Source organism: Asterias rubens, chromosome 6, assembly GCF_902459465.1.
Source record: "Asterias rubens chromosome 6, eAstRub1.3, whole genome shotgun sequence".
Taxonomy (NCBI): domain Eukaryota; kingdom Metazoa; phylum Echinodermata; class Asteroidea; order Forcipulatida; family Asteriidae; genus Asterias; species Asterias rubens.
In genome coordinates, this window is record NC_047067.1 from 5712290 (window position 1) to 5734198 (window position 21909).

At 38.8% G+C, this 21909-nt stretch overlaps 1 protein-coding gene across 2 annotated transcripts; it reads left to right on the forward strand.

The window, feature by feature from the left end:
• The first annotated feature begins 1104 nt into the window (after positions 1–1104).
• Positions 1105–21658, forward strand: LOC117291699 (double zinc ribbon and ankyrin repeat-containing protein 1-like). Of its 2 annotated transcripts, none has more exons than XM_033773547.1 (22): positions 1105–1191; positions 2165–2325; positions 2726–2870; positions 4195–4324; positions 5243–5323; positions 6350–6465; positions 7023–7125; positions 7659–7979; positions 8318–8432; positions 9632–9664; positions 10684–10769; positions 11289–11500; positions 12418–12739; positions 13308–13389; positions 13951–14045; positions 14235–14348; positions 14807–14897; positions 15950–16086; positions 18403–18592; positions 19151–19209; positions 19351–19473; positions 20181–21658. In XM_033773547.1, exons 2-22 carry the CDS (start codon positions 2214–2216, stop codon positions 20238–20240), a joined length of 2727 nt encoding a protein of 908 aa, XP_033629438.1. In that variant the 5' UTR covers positions 1105–1191; positions 2165–2213; the 3' UTR covers positions 20241–21658. The 2 variants fall into 2 exon arrangements, with proteins under 2 accessions (XP_033629438.1, XP_033629439.1); XM_033773548.1 differs by having other exon boundaries at positions 6353–6465.
• Positions 21659–21909: the final 251 nt, after the last annotated feature.

Consider the following 21909-nt stretch of genomic DNA (forward strand, 5'->3'; position numbering starts at 1 on the left):
TTTTCAACGAAACGTGATTCAAGTAGGCCCCCTACACTAAGTGGCGGCGCAGTCAAAGGTTATATTGGCCCCGGTCTGTGGTGCTAGTCTTAACTATGAAATTAGTTTGTTTTTGATGCAGATTGAAATAGAGATAAAAAATGGAGATCAACAAAATAAATACGCAATATAAATAAGAATTGATCTGTTGTTAAAACATTGTGATAACAGCTATTTAAAAGTGATGGTACGCTCATTATGGTGGTACGCTGATTGTTTTCGTCAGAATTGTTTGATGGTGTTGTTCCTTTTCTTGATCGTTCTTCTCCATTCTTACGGCTAATTGCACAACCAAAACTTGAATTTATTTAAATGCGTCTCGAAAATTTGCAATGCATATTTTGTATCAATTCTCCCCTTGGTTAGTTCGGTCTGATTAGTATAACAAAAACAGGAGTCTGTTCAATAAATTTCACCAGTGAGAAGTCTCCCGAGTTCCAAAACCTACTCCTCGGTAGTAGAATATAAATCTCATAAATAAAAATTAGTAGTTGTTGTTTCTTATTGTTACTGCTGTACAACTTAATGTTGCGCTTTTGAAATACATGATTTGCACCATCATTACATAGGCTTCTTGAACACTCAGGGGGCCCTAAATCTGTCTCAAATAAATATCAAATAGCACCATGCTGCTGATGAATGTTATTTTGTATTTAAACCTCTGGTTCTATATGCCTTCTTTTTGAAAGAAGAATTTGTTTTTACAGCAAACAACATGGCTAGTTCGCACGTAAGTGTGAATGCAATGGAACTATCGCGGTCCACGCATGTGCTGTGCTCACTATCATCCTGCGCGAACACTTGCACGAGTTTGTTGATATTTACACCCGTTCCTTGGTAACTAATTGATTGGGCCTTTAATGCAACCAATGTGTATTGCATGTATTTTAAAACAAAAATAAATAACTAACTGTTAAGCAAATAGTTAATTAAATATTCAAATATGTCACAATAATTTTTAATGTTAAAATATTGATGATTTAACAGGTTATTTGTTTTAAAACAAATAATACTATGTTATAAAGAATTGAACGAGTACAATTGCGGTACAAAGGTCATACATGCCAAAAACACTGTATCCAAATAACTGAATGGTGAACGTAATTTCTGTAGAAAGTGACTGTTTTACGGAGATTAACTGTCGAAGATACGGTAAAGCAGAATATATCATTGCAATATAGTATACTTTTAATCATATTTTTGTGAAATGACTTTATTTATAATCGTAAAATGTGAGGGAATCAGTTTTTATTGGTGGAAAACAAGACGACAACAACGAATATGGACAGCCGACAGTCAATCAGTTCACACATCAAGAAATTGTCCAGTCAATGATGGACGGACTGATGTGTGGGTCGGACCATGGAGGACGTACAGTTATGAAGAAAAGCTTGACAAACACCGGTTGATTGGCATTGCGTAGATTGCAGAGTTGGTGGTAGTTTAAGCATGAAGGAAAGATTTAAGCATAGAGAAATAATAAATTTGGGGGGTACAATTGACAGCGTTTACAATTTTTAATAAAAAGAACGCTAAAAAAGAAAGTAAAAGTCAAAAATAAAATGTCAAATAAAAATCTGCATCTTCTAAGTTTTATCATAAATAAATAAATATGTCATTGCCAATGTCCTCTGAAGTAACCATCATCATTGTTTTAAGAAAGACTTCAGGCCTGAAGCCTTTTTAATTAAGACATAGTCTGAAGTGAAACTAGCACACAAATTTGTGGGAAAAGTTTCCGTATGGCGCCACCACTTTTTCATTCGATATGAAATAATATAGTATCTAATTTACCTCAATGAGATATCCTTTTTTGTAAAAAAGGGTGAAAAAGTGGTGGCGCCATACGGAAAGTTATCCAATTTGTGGAACAAGAAGTGTGTTTTTTTCTTTCATTATTCTCTTGCAACTTCAAAGACCAATTGTCGAAATGGGTTGAAATTTGCACAGATTTGTTATTTTTATAAATTTATGCATTTATATGCTCGGCTACACTTTGTACTGGTCTGTAACATCTGCTGTAACTTTGTACTGGTCTGTAACTGGTGCCTGTAACATCTATGAAAACAACCCAATGCTTTTGTTGTGTACTCTTTAACCATTTTTTTTTTTTTCTTTTTTAAAGGACTGAATTGCAGAAGCTGTGCTAGACTAGAGCTTGACGACCCGGCACCATGCCTTCTGCTGGTGCCATTGGTGCACCAAGCATCATTCCTCTCAGAGTACCTCAGCCTGGACGGACTGCAAATCAGATTGATACAAATACACTCATTGAGATCAAATCAGGTACAGAAATGCTTTCGTTTTAGGGGCAACAATGAAAGTTGTCATTCAGGCTTGGAATTACACACAGACCGTGGGGGTGGTGGTCTCCGTTTTTTTCTGGTCTGTGCCCCTTCAAAAGTTTCCCATTGACTTAAAGAGTGTGTAATTTGAGGCATTGCATGGTGTGATCTATATGAGATAGGAGCAGGACAGTTCTTTAAAAACCGAGAAGTCTTCCGATTCCAAAAAACTAATCCGCGGTAGTAGAAAATAAAGCAAGACTTGAGTTCTCAAAAGAACATAATCTATCGAAATACAATTATGCAAACCAAATACCAAATAAACGGTACATACTGATGAAAATTGTTTTACATTATCACATTTAATCGTAGGTTCTAATTTTATGATGATTGAATTGCAGCAACCCCGGATGCCATTATCTATATATCTACCAATGGCAACCGACCTGATCCTTACCGGAAAGGAGACAAGAACACCATCAAGTACAAAGGACCATTTCTCCTTAATGAAGGAAAGAGAGCTATCAAAGCTATTGCAGTCTCAAGGTAGTTCTTATAACTTAGAATATTATCAAAATTAGTTTGTAATAAAAAAAATCTAAATTTGATATAATTTTGTGTAGATTTTAGGTTGGAAATGATTCCCGTGTTTTCGATGCCAAAAGGGCCTGTCAAGTTACAGATTAGATATTAGGGCGATTGTGTGTTGATGCAGTGTAACGTACAGCATTGTTTAGTGAGAGTTATTATTATTATTATTATTATTATTTGTGGTTTATTAAAGGCAGTGGACACTATTGGTAATTACTCAAAATAATTATTAGCATAAAACCTCACTTGGTAACGAGTATAGGGGAGCTGTTGGTAGTATAAAACATTGTGAGAAACGGCTCCCTCTGATGTAACGTAGTTTTCGAGAAAGAAGTAATTTTCCACGAATTTGATTTTGAGACCTCAAGTTTAGAATTTGAGGTCTCGAAATCAAGCATATGAAAGCACACAACTTAGTGTGACAAGGGTGTTTTTTACTTTCATAGTTATCTCGCAACTCCGACGACCAATTGAGCTCAAATGTTCACAGGTTTGTTATTTTATGCATGTGTTGAGATACATCAAGTGGGAAGGCTGGTCTTTGACAATTACCAATAGTGTTCATTGTCTTTAAATACAGCTGCTAAAAGACGAAATGTACAGTTTATACAAAAATAGTCATTAAAAATAATACTATATTACAAAAAAAAGAATGAAATATCAAAGATATAAACACACAGGCAACAAATTTGTGACAGAAAAACATTAAAAAGAGCACAAAAACATTTTGATTAGATTAAAAATGCAACCATTGCTCATGATCCAAAGAGCCTCGCCACACTGATAACAGTTTTGAAGTGGGGGAAAAGGTAACCTTTTGTAAACCCAATATTGCATTTGACATAACAATTGGGTATATCTTCATAAACGTGCATGTTGGCTAGTGGCTGCAAGTTCATTACCCATATTCGCAGTGTCAAACCTCTGGGTAGCAATTGTCTGTTACTGGTGAGAAAATAATGTTTTAAATTATTATTTGTATTTTGTTTTTATGTTTCTTTTTCATCCGAGTCCCCCGACAGAGGGCATTCACCAATTGATATTTGTGACCCTCTTCATGACATGGGTACAAACACGCAATGCATAGCCTTGACGATTTGAGCTTGCAGCAGAACTGCAGCACATAGTTTGAAAGGGTAATACTTGAGCGAATTGCCAAATACAAATAACGCAAAACTTGCAGAAAACCTATCTAGCTAGAATTCTGTGATGATTAAAAAAAAAATGAAATCCTAAGACTGCGTTAAATTTCATCCTTTATTTGATTTGCTTCCTCCAGTGACAGGCGAAGTGAGAGCCATGTTGTCAGTAAAGTGTTTTCTGTGACTTATGCCCATCCCGAGCCGGAACCGTTTGAAGATGATGATGCAAGCTTCATCATGGACTCCAGGCCCAAGAGCTCACTAAGGGTAAGCAAAGACGCTTAAGTGTTGTAGTAAAACCAATTTTAGTGGTGGGCTCTAAATCCAATTTAGTCAACTAAGGGTTCAACAAAATTATTCGTGTTTAGATATGGGGCCATCATTGCTGCAGGGCAACCTGAGGGAATTTATTAGTTCTGGGCAAGCCTGCCCGGCACTGCCCACCGTGGCTACAACACTGGACCCCCTTGCATAACGCGAAACGCTTCAGGGATGCTGAGGGCATGCGGACATTTTTATGTACCAAATCAAAAAACTGAGATCTGAGAAACGATTCTTGCATGAGCCATTTCTCAGATTCAAATTTTGGGGTGAAATATTATCCAAACCATATTACATCAAAATAGTTTATACTGTCAACAGCTGCAGGGCTTCTCACCTAAGGTGTCTATAATATGGTCATTAATGGGAGACTTTCTGGGACGATAGAGGGCAGCAGACTTACCGGGTAAATCCATTGTTCTCAGAATTATGCGCATGTTCAGAACTACGTAAACAATGGAAATTTACCCGGTATGTCTGCTGCCACCTAGCGTTGGAAAGTCTCCTATTGTGGGAGTATTTACCAATCTGTGATCTGACCTTTAACATTCCTCCTTTGAAGTTATCTGGATTTGGATATATATTCTCGACGATCTAATTAGAGCCAATCGATAAGAGAAGATGACAAGGAAATTTCAGTTTTAGATGTGGGAGGACAACCCCAGAGATTTATTCCAGGGAAAACCCATACAGTCAAGTAGGGACTGAAAAACCCACTCCACATAGTGCCCCCGGTGGGATTCGAACCGGGGTCCCAGAGTTGGAAGGCGATGCAAGACACCACTACACCAACCTGACAGCTATCGTTATATTAGCTAATGCTTCTTTTATATGCTTCTCTCATCTTTGGTTTCATTTCCCCAGAGATCTAATCAGTTTAGTGACGTTGATGACTACATTGACCTCACGAGATCAAGCAATAACTTCAATGCATCCAAATCATATGTGAGTTGAGTGGATATTTTTTACTTTAGAAGTCTAGTTATGAACAGATGATACAGCCTGCGAAAATTTTGGCATATTTTAAAGGAACACGTTGCCTTGGATCGGACAAGTTGGTCTATAAAAAGCGTTTGTAACCGTTTTTTATAAAATGCATATGGTTGGAAAGATGTTTTAAAAGTAGAATACAATGATCCACACAAATTTGCCTCAAAATTGCGTGGTTTTCCTTTTACTGTGCGAACTAACACGGTCGGCCATTTATGGGATTTTGTTTTTAGTCAACGAGGTAAAAGGAAAACCGTGCAATTTAGAGGCATGTTTGTGTGGATCATTGTATTCTACTTTTACAACATCTTTCTACCCATATGCATTTTATAACAAACGGTTACAAATGCTTTTCAAAGACCAACTCGACCGATCCAAGGCAACGTGTTCCTTTAAGGGAGCAGCCCAAAAAAAACCATTCTAATAGACTGTATCGAATAACCTCTTTGTTGCTGTGAAAGTGGCTATATTGTAGGGCAGGCTGTATGCGCGTCTTAACGCATACATCAATGAATCACGCAGCACGCAGAATCCCCAGTTTGATTGTTTTGGCACACAGCATGTACACGCTCACAGAAGCCATGTTTTTGGCAGGTATTTGAATGGTAATGTCATATTCGATACGGTCTTTTGGATTGGATGAGTAGTCAAGTACATGCACCATTTCATTAAAATACTCATTAAACCTGTGGTCGTGTGCGCACAAGATTCTTTTGTGCCTTGAACCTGCCTCATTAGAGCATATCTCAACACTCAACTTTCAGTAAAATCTCTCTCGTCAATGGGAGACTTTGGAACGCTAGGTGGCAGCATTGTTTACAATGTTCTACGCATGCACAAAATATTGAGAACAATTAATTTTACCCGGAAAGTCTGCTGCCACCCAGCGTCCCAAAAATGCCCCATTTCCTCACTCTCAACCCAATGGTATACCCTTAACCACAATATAAAGATATACTTTCTTTTACGCTCTCTTCACAGCAGGTGACTGCTAATTCAGGAGCCACGGTGCCCTACAATGCATGGGGTGCTAGCACTGGTCCCCGTCAACCTCAGACAGTCGGCAACATGCAGACCAACCCAGACTACATGTTCCAGTAAGTCATTTTGTAACTCTCTATCATAATTTGTTTGGTTCCCATTACATGACCTACCCCCCTCCCCCCCCCCCCCCCCCCCCAATCAAACTATCTCATAATACATACCTCAGAGAGATTTGCGATAATGCTGTGTGAATATCTCTTTTGAGTAGTGTTGGTTCTCAAAAGAACCGGTGGTTAACGACTCAAAGAGATATTCACACGGTGTTACCTCAAACCTCTCATAGTTATACTTCCACCAGGCAAAGTTTCAATCTACTTTACTCATATAAAAAAATACCTACATTTTGCACTCCAACCCACTTAGCCTATCTATATTGTCACCCCACCATGCAAAGTTTCAAAACAAACTTTTGCAGCATCTGCAACAGAGTCCAGCATTCTTCTGAAGACGATCAGAGCATACTGATCAAAACGTTGCGTCTTTAAGTGCCGGTTCTTTTCAGAACCAACACTACTCAAAAAGAGATATTCACATGGTGTTACCTCAAATCCCATGCAAAGTTTCAGATCCTACTTAAAACCAAATTGATTCTTGTTTTGCCTGTTTTCAGTTATCACATGCATCAACAAACGAGCCCCAGACAAGCACAGCCTCCTGTACAGTATCGGCAGCCACCACCCCAACAACAAGTGCAACCACCTGTTATTGTTGATGTGAGTCACCTCAACCCCGTCACTCATCCCCATCTCCCCCAAGCATGGCAAAACACATCATCCCTTCATGTACACAGTTTGCAGCCATTATTTGTTTCTCATCTGTACAAATCACTGTAACTATAGACACCTTGCATTGTCCGCCATTTTTTAATGAAACGTGCACGTGTGAAAAGCTATCACACAGTACACAGCGCATAAGTGGGGTCCAGACATGGTAAGTGGGGTCCAGACATGAAATCATTGTGTTGGTGCAACAAGGTATTAAAAAAGCGTATACGTGAACTCAAATTTTAGAAGGTCAAAAAGTTGAATCTCATTTGAAGTGATTCGGATATTCACACAAAACTCAATGGACACTGAAATACAATTTCTGACTTTGTTTCACAATGTAGTTACATCCTTGTTGCACGATGAATTGCATTTCATTCAATTGCATTTACATGTAAGTGTAACAGAGCTACTGCTGTCATGGGAGGATACAATCTTGAAAGGAATTGACTTAGGAATCCGTCTCTCATTTCGATCCTTAGCCATACACAAACAACTGGCGCCCCGTCAGTGTTCCCCTACCAGCAGTACTCAACCAGCACATCGGTACCCAGACCGTCGGTCTCTTCTACCCGACCCACGAGCAGCTCGGTCGGCAGGAGCGAGACGTTGAAGAAGTGAGGGTGATGAGAGATGCATCCTCGTCGATGGTTAAGTCTGAGCCGAAGCCGAGTCTGATGGACACGAGCCCTGGGAAGGGGTACTGGAAGAAGCAGCTTGCTCATGTCGTGGCTCACCTTGAGGCCTTCACCCAGAGGGAGGCGGAGTTCAGAGCGGATATCGGGAAACCCAAAATGGGAAAGGTCAGTTTGAAACAGAAATGCTTAGTCAAATTTCAGATTGTTCGCTTTCTCATGACCTTAAGTGGTGTTTAAAGGTGTGAAAAATGTTTATCTAGGTTTTTTTCTTTCTCTGTAATTTCTTTTAATAGTATTTTAAATGTTTTAATAGTATTTTGGGGGAATTTCTTCCATCAAGTATTTTGTTTTTGACTGTCTGTGTAATACCTAATGTTTGATTTTGTAAGCATGTAATTTTTAGTACTACTTTGTGATACCACTGACCATGTTGTGCATTTTTAAACTAAAGTTAGTAAATAAATAAATAAATATTTATTGATTTTTTTAATTTTTTTTTTTAGATTACTTCAGCCAGTGCCGAAGACGATGGGGTGGACGTGACAATCACAATAAGTTTTGAATCACAGACTGAATCTCCTAACGTGAGGCCTAATAGGGCCTCAATGGCAAGAAAAGGTTAGTGTTACAGTTGTATTAAAGACACTGGACACTATTGGTAAATGTCTAAGACCAGTCTTCTCACTTGCTGTATCTCAACATATGCATAAAACAACAAAACTGTGAAAATTTTGAGCTCAATCGGTCGTCGAAGTTGCGAGATATTAATGAAAGAAAAAAAACACCCTTGTCACACGTAGTTGTGTGCTTTTAGATATTATTTTATGTAATGACCAATAGTGTCCACTGCCTTTAAGTCGCTTCAACAGCATTGTATTTACCAGGCATGCAACTTTTCAGCTGATCGGCTGACTTCCTCTTTTTCTTATCAAAAACAGTGCCATAGAAAATTGAAAAACACTGTACACAAGTCAAGTGTGATCGTCCATTTCCTCTTTTTTTTGCAATTAGAAAGGTGTATGTCTGATGTACACTACAGTCTCAATTTTCTTCTAATATCAAATTCACAAAGAAGGATTCTGAAGGGAAAATTGCTTATCACTGGGTAAGGCATACCAATCTTATTTAAAGGAACACGTTGCCTTGGATCGGTCAAGTTGGTCTATGAAAAGCGTTTGGAACTATTTGTCTATGATTAAAAGTAGAATATAATGATCCACACAAGTATCACTCGAAATTGCGTGGTTTTCCTTTTACATGGTCGACTAACACGGTCGGCGATTTATGGGAGTAAAATTTTTTACTCCCATAAATTGTCGACCGTGTTAGTTCGCAAAGTAAAAGGAAACCGCGCAATTTCGAGGCAAATTTGTGTGGATCATTGTATTCTACTTTTAAATCATCTTTCTACCCATATGCATTTTATAACAAACGGTTACAAACGCTTTCCAAAGACCAACTCGATCGATACAAGGCAACGTGTTCCTTTAAGTCCAAACAATTTGGTGTGGAGTGACATAGAAGAGGAAATTGGATGATTGAGAACACACTCCAGCCAAACTGCCTCGCCTGTAAGAATTCAATGTAACGATTGAATTGTGGACAAAGCATAGTATCCATACACCAATGTGTGATACACTCAACTCGCATTGTTTGAAATGCAGAATGTCTTATGTCTATGCTTATTTTATCTGTCTTGAAAATATTGGTGCATCACAAGGCAAAACAAGGATGGAGTATATCTGGCCGATTTCTCATCAAATACAAGAGCCACACAAATCTCAGTAACAAATTGTTTCCTTTCGCTTCTTCTACAGAGGCTCTACTGGCAAAGTCTCTCAGTGAATCAGGTAAATTAATGTTAGTGTAGCTTTTTAAGCAACTGAACTGAGGTTCCTGTTGTTTTACAGTCCTTTGAAGATAGTTTTTTTAACTTTTCAACTCAATTCAACTCAACATTTATTTCCATTTTATTTCAAAATGAACATCATTGAACGTAATGAACATAATAATGAAGATGGTCTATTGAACAAAGAGGTACAAAGAACTGCTAGAATAATAATTAAAGGAGACACAATAAACAAAGAGGCAAATATGGAGACATATTCAAAAGACAAATCTTGTGTAGTAATGCCTAATAAAACATTTATTGGACTTCAGAACAGAGCTTAAGTTACAACAGAATGACAGACAAGGACGAGACAAACAAATAAAACGCTTCTCAAAGATTCTGGACACTATTGATAATTGTCAAAGACCAGCCTTCTCAATATATGCATAAACTGACAAACCAGTGAAAATTTTAGCTCAATCGGTCATTGAAGTTGTGAGATAATAATGAAAGAAAAAAAACACCCTTGTCACACGAAGTTGTGTGCTTTCAGATGCTTGATTTCGAGACCTCAAATTCTAAATCTGAGGTCTCGACATCAAATTCGTGGAAAATTACTTCTTTCTCAAAATCTACATTATTTCAGAGGGAGCCGTTTCTCACAGTGATTTATACTATCGACCTCTCCCCATTACTCGTCACCAAGTAAGGTTTTATGCTAATAATTATTTTGAGTATTTACCAATAGTGTCCACTGCCTTTAACGAGCTAGGACGGAACAAGATGGTGAACCAAAACTAAAAACTCAAAAAGGTGAACGACGAAAAAGAGAAGAAGCTCGTCAAGATAAAGCCAAGATTATTTCTTGTAAGAGTTATACATTTAAAAAAACAGATGACCCTGCCCTAGATTTGCCATTGATACTATTCCAAAGACGAGGTTCGTAAAATCCCAAGGTGTTCAGAATAGGTGGTGGGTGCAAATGGAAGAAAAATATTGAGGTCTGTAATGTAACTCTTGTGTCTGAATGAAATACAGACTCGCCATACGGTAAAGCCAAGAAGAAACCGATCACCAAGAAACTTGCTGCCAAGAAGAAAGCTGTGGAAGACGAGAGGTTGTCTGTAAGTATGTCTGTCGGTCTGTCTGTTTATTAATAACTAACGCAATAATAACGTCTGCCCTCACAGGTACCCATTTATACCCCTGGGTGAAGAGAAGCAGTTATAGTAAAGCATCTTGCTCCAGGACACAAGTATCATGATTGGGATTCGAACCCACACTCCATTGACTTTACCACCAGAACTTGAACTCGATGCTCTTAACTGCTCGGCCGTTACAACCTGGTTGAGTGTGATATGATTGAAACAATAGTTAGCTGTTGAAGGAGACTAAAAATTTTTAGTATCAGGTTGTCTTTGCTTTCCGGATTGATTGGGGATTTAGGTCTGGGATTTTGATTTTTCTTCTTCTCTCTTACTTTTTCATGTCTGTCATTTTCCCCAGTTTTTCTGTCTTACTATGTGTGGGATAGCATGATTCCAAGCATAATTTACTTATTTTTGTCGTCCCTTTTTTTATTTGCAGAAAATCCCTGGCAATTTTTAGTCCTTAGAATTGTGTTTATTTTTTTGTTGATATAGGAGGAGGACCGTCACCTTTTGAAAGAACTTGGAGCTAAGGGAGACGGGGACCCAGACAATGTTCAGGATCTTCTAGACGACGGAGCAGACCCAAATTGCGAGAATAAAGATGGCGTCCATGTCCTCATTGAAGCCACCATAAATAACCACGTGGAGTGCCTGCCTGTATTGATTGATGCAGGGTCAAAGGTCAATGCTAAAGCTTCAGTCAGGTAATGGAAAGAAAAAATTGGGTTTAAGGGTGTATCCGAATGGCGGCTACAACTACGGCTCCGACTGTTGTCAAGGGTGGTGTTAAGGAAGGTCTATGCCTCAACGTATGATGACGCGGAAACCTAGTTGTAGGCGCCAAATCGGACACAGGCTTTTATGTAGCGTAAATCTTCCATGTGTGGCACCCAAAGTGCTTTGATGCGGTGAGAGGTCTTAATCCAAACCTTGTGAAATGCCACCCTTTCAGCTTTCACCTATAAAAAAAATCTGCAAGAAACCTCCGTTCAACAAACAAAGACGCCTTTGTTATTCTAACTATTGCCACCAAAACATATGTTAAATGTAGTTTTCAGTGTGCTGGACTTCATTTATGGAACAATCTCCCTCTACACATCAAATAAGCTACCACTGTCTCACATTTCTCAAAACAATTCTGTTCAAATCGTCGTACATTTAATTTTCTTTTTGTTCTTCTGAGCACCTAGACACTTTATTTTGAAGGTGGTAGGCACTATATAAACACTGTTAATACTGTTATTAAAACCTGGAGGAATTTGACTTCGCCTTTTTTTTTTTAATAGTTGAAAATGTTTGTTCTTTGAGTTTATAGCACATCCACAGGATTAACAGCTAGCATGTTGATCCAAATATTCTGACCCTTTAGGATAACAATTTGTCCAGTCATAATGGACTTTTCTCACTGTAAGTGTATGAGTCATGTTGTCAGATTCAAGCATTCTTTTTAAGGCACCTTTGGTAATTGTTCAAGACCAGTCTTCTCACTTGGTGTATCCCAACATATGCATACAATATTACAAACCTGTGAAAATTTGGGCACAGCTGGTCATCGGATTTGCAAGAGAATAATGAATTTGGTAATTCCTCACTGATGAGTATCTTGCATCTTCTGACACAGGAAGGGTAACACGGCCCTCCACGAGGCAGTGCTCTTAGGACCTGACGGCCAGGAGGCCATAGAAGCCCTTCTTGAGGGAAGTGCCAACCCCAAGGCCAAGAACGCCAAGGGAGAAACGCCCTACGATCTCGCCGTCAAGAACGGCTACGACAGCATCGTTGCCCTGTTCGCCTCCAGTCTTGGCCAGGACATGCTGGATAAGATGTCCGACACCAAGAAGGGAGGCAAGGCAAAGGCCAAGAAGAAGGCAAAGGCTGAGAGTGACGATGAGGAGGAGTTTGTGGTGAAAAAGAGGAAGGCCTACAAAGAAAAACTGCCAAAGGTATGTTCAGTTCATGCAAATATTAAGTTCTTTTAAGAATACAGCCCTGGGGAGGCCCCGGGAGTTAATTTTTGTTACCCCAACGTTACCCTGAATACTTTCACATACTATCCCCGCCTGCAGCCCGTATTCCACTGGGTTCTGGATGAACCTTTCAAGAATAGCCCAGAGTTTTACTCACTGGTTGAAATTCGAAGCCAACAAGCTTTGCATTGCTAGAGCAGCTGGCTTGCCACTAGACCACCGAGCTAGCCTGGTGGCTAGAGACACTTTGATTTTTATGTGTAAGCAACAGTACACATCGGTGTAAAGATCAACAAATGAATTGTATCCTTTATCCTGCAAAAACAACCTCTATTGAATAAACTTTGCCGAGTACAGCAACTATTTGCTTCACAAAAAACGATGACAGCATATTATTGTTTGTGACTGATCGATTAATCATTTCTAGCTGACAACAAAATCAGTAACCCCATTTTTTCTGCCTGGTGATGAATGACAGTCTAGGTTCATTGTGCCATTTGTAAAGACCATCATGATTTTAATTTCTGTTTCTTTGTTGATTCAGGACAAAGGATCTGTTGTCGCTGCGTCATCCTTCGATGCCCAAGCGGACTCGGAGAAACTCAGAAAAGCTATGAAGGGATTAGGTGAGAAAGATACAACTCTGTCAACCTTGTTTTTAAATAATTCATGTATTACTATCTATGCCCAATGGGCGTTTATGATTGACACATACCATACCTTTCACTTAATGATTCTCCCCCTTCAAAAAGTTAATCATAAATCTAGAGAACTTTAAATTTGATTCATGACCTTTGAAAGTAGATCATTTTTATAACTAACTGAAATGGCGTCCAGTGCACATTTCACATTTCATCCTAAGTTTCCTATCTTGTGCCTCTGGTGCTCTGCAATCTGTGCTGTTTTCTAAAGCATGCGGTGCCTGCAAGTGACTCCCTAGATAATTTTTATAATTAACTGAAATGGCGTGAAGTGCACATTTCACATTTCATCTTGAGTTTCCAATATTGTGCATTTTGTGCTCTGCAATCTGTGCTGTTTTCTAATGCATGCGGTGTCTGCCAGTGACTCCCTAAAGGTTTTTAAAAAGTACTTTAAAAAGATATTCTCATGGTGTTACCGCAACAACTTTCTATGGTATACAACTTAAAATGTACTTAATTTCAGCAATGGATTTATAAACACAGGTACGGATGAGAAAGCTATTATAGAAGTGGTCACTCAACGAGCCAATCAACAGCGACAGAAGATCTCCAAGCAATTCAAACAGATGTTTGGAAAGGTCAGTTGGTTGTAAGGGAAAGAATGCATATAGTTGGAGTTATGTTGTCTTTATGAATAAATATTTACATGGAAGAATTGTGGCTTGCGTAGACTATGTAAGTGGATGGAATCTTGGTTTACTAAGAGTTATAACAAAGATGTAAAGATGTTATAAATTATTATATATTTTCTTTCCCTACCTCTGCAGGACTTGATGAAAGAATTCAAGGGTGAGCTTGGTGGAAAGCTCCTGGATGTTGTCAGCGGGTTGATGATGACCCCAGCAAAGTATGACGCCTACCAACTACACAAAGCCATCAAGGTACAATTTTAGTTCTTTGAGGAAAGAATTAAGTAGGATTTGAAACTTTGTATGGTGGAAGTATTGTTTAGTAAAAAAAACAAACACAAAGAAAAAAATCAAGAATAAATGGAATTTGAGGCATTGCATGTTGAGGTATCAATATATATTTGGTTTGCGGTAACACCATGTGTGTATCTACTTCCCAGGTAGATTTTGTTCTTAAGAGAACTTTCTTGCTTTATATTCTACTACCGGGGAGTAGATTTTTGGAATTCGCATTACTTCTCAGTTCTGTAAAGAGCTGTCTTGCTTTTTAACTACTACATGTACCTAGGCAGAAGTTAGAAAATCGGCCAAGACTACTGCTCAAGCTTTTAGTGGATCAATTTTAATTTCACCACCAAGGAGTGAAATCTTAATTGGTCTCCAAGAATATTTGTGCTTATTTTATTTCCCCCTTTGTTCTTTTTTGTCAGGGTCTTGGCACAGATGAAGCTGTTCTGATTGAGATCCTCTGCACTAGGAGCAATGCATCCATTGATGCCATCAAAGATGCTTACGAGACAGGTCAGTTTCTTATCCCTCATCCCAAGACACTGATCTCATTCAGGCCGCCATTAGTGGGTTCCCTACATCCAACTGATAAACTATTAACAATGATGAAAATGGGTCTTTTTATTCTTCATGCAGCCTTGGTTTTAAATGCATGTTAAAGAATAACAATACTTCAAAATTCTTGCATTTTACGCTGCGCACCTGCTGTTCACATTATTGACCATTTGCACCATTGCCGGAAGCACCATACACAAGCTCTGGTGTTTCTGATCAGCAGAGTGTGGGTTTGACTCCTTGTCATGACACTTGCTTAAAGTCACCTGGAAGTGGTATTTTTTCAAAATAAAGCTTTTGTCACTAATATATGTGTTTTGATGAGTGGAATGTGAATAAACAGTTAACTAAGGTTTTAAAAAATCAGTTCTTATGTTATTTACAAATTTAAGAGTAGACCCCAACCCGAGAGGGCGCTGTTCGTGACGTCAATCGAGGCAAACTTTGCCTGTAATGCGTAGAGTAAACACAATTGCAAAGTACATGTACGGACCAAGTCGTGAGTTTGTACGTTTTTTTTCAGTTTTTTTTTCGGCAATGCCGACCAGGTGTATTGCTGCTGAATGCAGAAAAACACTTTTTGAAATGTACCAACTCACGACTTGGACGTTCATGTACTTTGCACGTGTGTTTACTATACGCATTGCAGGCAAAGTCTGCCTCGATTGACGTCACAAAAGGGGTAGGCGGAGTCAGCCCCCCAAACAACTTTATATATATAAATCGTGACAAACAATTACTAAAAAAAATTGTTTTATTGGTCGTTAGCAATATACTCTTATGTTTGAAAGAAAAACAAATTCTATTTCCAGGTGACTTTAAGGACACAAGGGTCATGACCGGGACTTGAACTCACTCTCTCCTGAACAGACACACCAGAGCTTGAGTCCTGTGCTGTTATCTGCTAGGCCTCAGCATGCCACAATAACATGCCTGTAATTTCGCACTTCATCCTTGGCAGAGTTGAGATATTCTTGACTGTCATCCCTACCTTTTCTTCCCTCTCGTAGCTTACAATAAAGATCTTGAAGAGGATGTTGCCGACGACACGTCCGGATGCTTCCAGCGGATGTTGGTGTCTGTCCTCCAGGGGGCCCGCCCGGAAGGAGATGAAGTTGATCCTGACAAGGCAGCCGCTGATGCTATGGTAAGTCTAGCATGAACGTCTGACGCCACACTTTGTGGCTCGAGAATTACGCCAGATATCTGCCTTGAGCGTACTCGCAATCGGTGTGTCATACATGGGGTGGATTTCACAAAAAGCTAAGACTACTCTTATGAGTTACTCGTCGTAACTTAGGACTAGTCTTAAGTTTTTAATATCTCCTAGGACTAGTCCTAACTCTTTGTGAAATCCATCCCTGCTCCTACACTATGTCACCAGCCATCTGCTTTATAGCCCTGCTAGTTTATACATCTCTCATAGCAACCCAGTCTGTTTTTAATAAGGGAATAAAAGGGTAGCGACGAGTTCTTACACGGCCGTTTAAAGCCGGCAACGTCGAATTGCCGTGTGATAAAAGCCCGAGCTGAAGTTGAGGTCCTTTATCGCATGGCAATTCGACCCAGCATGGTTTTAAACGGACGTGTAAGAACGAGTCACTACTCTTTTATTCCCATTCATAAATGCCCTTCTGTTAAAAAACGTTAACAAAATACAATTACAGACACTTTGACAGTTGAAAATTTGAGGTTGAATTTTTATTTTTTTTATACTTTGTGAAGAGTATGTTGCGTGTGGGTTGTGTGTATTCGCGCGCATGCGCTTAAAAATAGATTACGCTTGTGCGCTTAGAAATAGATTACGTGCTGTTACATAGCTATTAACCGCGCCTTCTGCGTGATAATCTTGCGCGCCGACACACGGAAGCCAGCCGGTTATAAACACTGGTCATTTTCAACCGATTAAACACGCCCACGTGACACGCTCTCCACCAATAGGAGTAGAAAAACTGTCTGGGGTATTTATGAATAAATGTTTTCTTGTTCCCTGTTTGTCTTGTCTCGTTGTTTGTAGAGTGTCTGTCTAGGCTGTCTTCTACAAGCCTTGGCTTAATCTGACAGCCTCATATTTTCTTTATTATGTTTTACATAGATTAACTATTTTCCCTCCATCCTCTGTGCTTATTGTTTTGCTTATCCATGTAATATTTTGTATACTCTTGTAGATGCATTCACCACATCATATCATATGTTTTGTATGTTTGTTTTATGATACCAGTTGTTATCATATTGCAGGCAATTGGTAGCATATCATTAAAAAACACTTGGATGATATTGAACAGTCAGACAGTAGGAGGGTTGACTGTGTACTGTGTAGATGCATTCACCATGTATAACTTTTCATCATATTGCAGGCTTATTGATAGTTTTTCATTACAAAGCAAAGTGGATGATATTGTATGGTTGGACATCATTGCAGTTGACTGTGTACTGTATAGATGCATTTCCCACATGAGATCATATTTTATGGTATCGGTTTTTTTCATATTGCAGGCTTATTTGTAGCTTATCATTACAAAACATAGTGAATGGTACCAATTGGTTAGACAGTAGAAAGGTTGACTGTATTGACCCCTTGCACGAGCGTCACACACGGCGACTTATGCCACGTTAACCACCATGCTGTTGGTCAGTTAGGTTTACGTGTATTAATGTCGCGTCACCTAAAATGTGCACTTCACTGCATAACGCAGGGCATACAGTTATGTATATATAAAAATGCACCGTGAAATTGCCCACCAGTATGGCGCATTCAAGATTTTTCTGATGATGACGTCAGGTGAAATGGGTCAATACTGTGTATAAATGCATTCACCACATGATATTATATTTGTTATTGGCATAGATATAATTACATTTTACATGTGACAATAAAACATTATTTATACTTTATTTATTCCTAAACACAGCAGCTGTTTATTTATTGGTCAAACAGTAGGAGGGTTAAGACTTGTAATAACGGTGCAAACTTTCTTGATCATTGTTAGTGGTTAAAGGCAGTGGACACTATTGGTAATTACTCAAAATAATTATTCGCATGAAACCTTTCTTGGTGACGAGTAATGGAGAGAGGCTGATGGTATGAAACATTGTGAGAAACAGCTCCCTCTGAAGTGCCATAGTTTTCGAGAAAGAAGTAATTTTCCATGAATTTGATTTCGAGACCTCAGGTTTAGAACTTGAGGTCTCGAAATCAACCACGCACACAACTTCGTGTGACATGGGCGTTTTCTTCTTTCATTATTATCTCGCAACTTTGATGACCGATTAAGCTTAAATTTTCACAGGTTAGTTATTTTATGCATATGTTGAGATACAGCAACTGTGAAGGCTAGTCTTTGACAATTACCAATAGTGTCCACTGCCTTTAACCCTATACAGCAACTGTGAAGGCTAGTCTTTGACAATTACCAATAGTGTCCACTGCCTTTAAGACCTCTGTGTGTACATGTACTTCCAGGCCCTCTATAAAGCAGGAGAGGATAAATGGGGCACAGATGAGTCACGCTTCAACGCCATTCTGATCTCGCGCAGCTACGCTCAGCTACGAGCGACGTTTGAAGAATACGGGAAAATCTCTAAGAACGACATCGAGCAGGCCATTAAGAAGGAGATGAGCGGAGATGTTAAGGAAGGAATGCTGACAGTGGGTAAGTTGTAAAAATTTGAAGTAGGATTTGAAACTTTGCATGGTGGAATTATGATCAAGAAAGGTTTGCGGTCAAACCATGTCATGATAATCTCTCAGTGAGTTTGGGTGGTTTCTGCAAAGAACCGTAGGTTTCAACTCGACATTTGGATCAGCATACTCTGATCGTCTTCTGGAGAAGAGTATACTGATCGAAACGTCGAGTTGAAACCTACGGTTATTTGCAGAACCACCCTAACTCAGTTAGAGATTATCATAACATGGTATTAGCGCAAACCTTATTAGATTGTAAATTTCTACTGGAGCGTTTCAAGGGCACCAAGGCAATAACCAGGGGGCATGGAGGCAATCACCTTTGTTGCCTCCGTGAAGTATTCAGGACTGACCTCTGTGTGTTTAATTGCTTATACTGCCCCTGTGGTTTTTCAGCTGCACTGGGCTTTCAGATTGGCTCAGTGCTTTCTCTGTTGCATTTCATCTTTATGGGCTCGCTTAATGATTGTTGGTAGTTTTCAGTCTTAACAATGCTTTAATAACCTTCTTTGTTTTGTCTTGCCAGTGAGATGTGTCCGCAACAAGCATAAGTTCTTTTCCGACAGGCTCCATAAGTGTATGAAGGTACGTGCATCTTGCAACTTCTCCTCCTTAAAAAATATAATCATGCCTCTTCCCAAAACAATCGCATTGATATTTGAGTCGTTGCTTTGTAGAATTTTTGTCTGACTTCACTATTATTATTAATTTTTTTTCTGTGATCAGGGCGCTGGAACCGATGATAATACCTTGATGAGGATCGTTGTATCTCGCTGCGAGGTGGATTTGCAAAACATCAAAGCAGAATTCCAATCGGCATTCAACCAAACTCTGGGCAAATTCATCGCTGTAAGTATCCTTCACTCTGGGAGCCTCAACTATTTATGGCAGGGGTGGCTAGTGGTAATGCCATTTTTCACATGAATGCTAAATCGTGTCTTTTTGTTGAGGAATGGACATTTTACAATTTTCTAATGTACATTTTTAATATTGCTGGAAATTACTTGTGTCTTTATTTTGTATTTTTTATTTTGTTTAATTGTGTGCAGTTGTTTTGTTTTCACATTTTACTGTGTTTTTGTGTATTGATATTTTATATAATTATTGAGAGGGTATCATTTAATTTTGAAGCTTTGGATTTAATAAAGTTGTATCTAATTTAATCTAGTGTGTAACGCACTCTCATCTCACCACTATGGTGCTGGTTCGATTCTCATATGGGACAAGAGTTGGGGAGGCCCCTTGGAGTTCCTTTTACCTCACACTTTCACACTGCCCTTCCTAGGCCCCTATGCCACAGGGTTTTCGATGGCACGGTTTTACCGCTTACCCCTACTCCAGAGTAAGGGTGAAAATTCCCTGGGGTGGCTCTTCCCCGGGGTATGCCCATTTGCCGAGGTAGATCAGGGGTAAAGTGAACCAAGTGTACTACGACTGGCCGTTATTCCCCCGGGGTTGGCCCCAGGGATAGAGTAGTGTGAAAAGGGCTTCTTTGCCACAGTAACACACTTGTACCCCTACTCATAAGAGCCATTCATTTTTCTTTCCTGATACAGGGAGATACGTCTGGAGATTACAAGAAGATCTTACTGGCCTTGGTCGGAGGCGAGAACTAAAGGAGTCAACTTGTTCATCTCATCAATTCATTATCCTTCAATACCCTTTGAAGATTTTACGTACACTTTAACTTTTTAACTAAAATGACAATCTCAGGCAGATAGACTTCTAAGGATGTGTGGTACCCTGACTATCTAGCCAATTACCATGTTAATTTAAACTACTCAACCCAGAGCTGAGTATTGAGAGTTGGGCCAATCCAAAAACTGTGTGCGAACACAAGGTGCCAGACTATTCTGCACACTTGGTTCCAGACTAGACTGCACATTGGGTTGTGCTACAAATTGATCAAAAGTGGCGTAAAGCAACCATGTGACCAAAGAAAACTAGTCCCACCATACTGCAACTCTCTCAAAAAAAAGCTCTGATGACCTAACCAAAAGGATCAAGTTGTGAATATTATTAATGCATGTGCAAAGTTTGTGTAATGTCTTAGTCTACACAGAGTACTTAAAAAGAATCTGTGATCAAAGCCAATTTAGAAATAGAAATCATCAGCTGTATTTTTTAGTATTTATGTGACTCTGATAGATGTTGATAATTGACTTTGGTAATTTTAAAATATAGTAAGTGTCTGTCTGGTCAAGAAGATATATTTTTTCCTTTTAATTACAGTATGTATATTTTTGTGAAGTTGACTGATTTGTATATTTTGCTCTGTATGACCGCAATCCTTCAAGCAATTGAAACAAGCTTTGCAAAGTAGTAAAGGCAGTTAGTTAAATATTTGAAGATACTGCATTGTGAAAACTATACCAGATTAATTTAGTCCCGACCCCTTTACCCTTTGGCCCAAGACGTCACTTTCTCATACACGTAACGTAACCAATAACCCGCCCAGTAGGCGCGCTTTTTTTCGTGAACTCATTTTGGTTGACAAAAGCTGGAAAATGGAACTTTATCTGGATTTGTTCATTGCAGTCATTGTATTGTATTGTGTCCTGCTGTAGAACAGACTTGTTTGATAAATATGTTGACTATTTTTGTAGATGAAGAACTCAAAAAGTACTTCATGTATATTATCGATTGTTAATGTCCATGTACATGTACATGTACATTTAATCAGGGAAAAAGAAATTCCTTAACAAATTCCAACAATTTCTTGTAGAGAACACATTTGATCAGGTAAAAAGAAATTCCTTAATACATTCCAACAATTTCTTGTAGAGATTACATTTACCTCAAATGTTAAAATATTTCTCCTCTCAAAGTAAAAGTGTGAATTTAAACAGACATGGAATTTCACCTTTGAGAGGGAAAGGCCATTTTCAATTTCCAAAGGAATTTCTGATGAAAAAGCTTGAAGTGTGGAGATTTGTTGAAGGGGCACCGAGGACAAGACCAGAGACCAATTTCATAAAGGTGTTAAAGGATTTGGGTACGTTTTCAAAAGTCCATAGATTTACCTTAAACTTACAGGGTTTGAAGATAATGATAGTGGAAAGCTTCCCTTCAATTATTACTTACTATGGTGCTGTAGTTTTTGAGAAATTAGTAAAACAATGTCATGAAAATACGTTTTTACTGCTTAAAATAATTTCCGTCTCATGAGACAAAAATTATTTTCATTACATTCCCAAAAACTGCAGCACCTCAGCACGTAATATTTTCAGGGAAGCTTTCTTCTGTCATTATCTTCGAACTGTGTAAGTTTAGTGTAAATCTGTG

Bases quoted from the DNA above. Each gene is read 5' to 3' on its own strand.
- LOC117291699 (XM_033773547.1), top strand. From the start codon at position 2,214: ATGCCTTCTGCTGGTGCCATTGGTGCACCAAGCATCATTCCTCTCAGA. The intron at 5,324-6,349 runs GTGAGTTGAGTG...CTCTCTTCACAG, and splicing joins TCAATGCATCCAAATCATAT to CAGGTGACTGCTAATTCAGG. The intron at 9,665-10,683 runs GTAAATTAATGT...AATGAAATACAG, and splicing joins AAAGTCTCTCAGTGAATCAG to ACTCGCCATACGGTAAAGCC.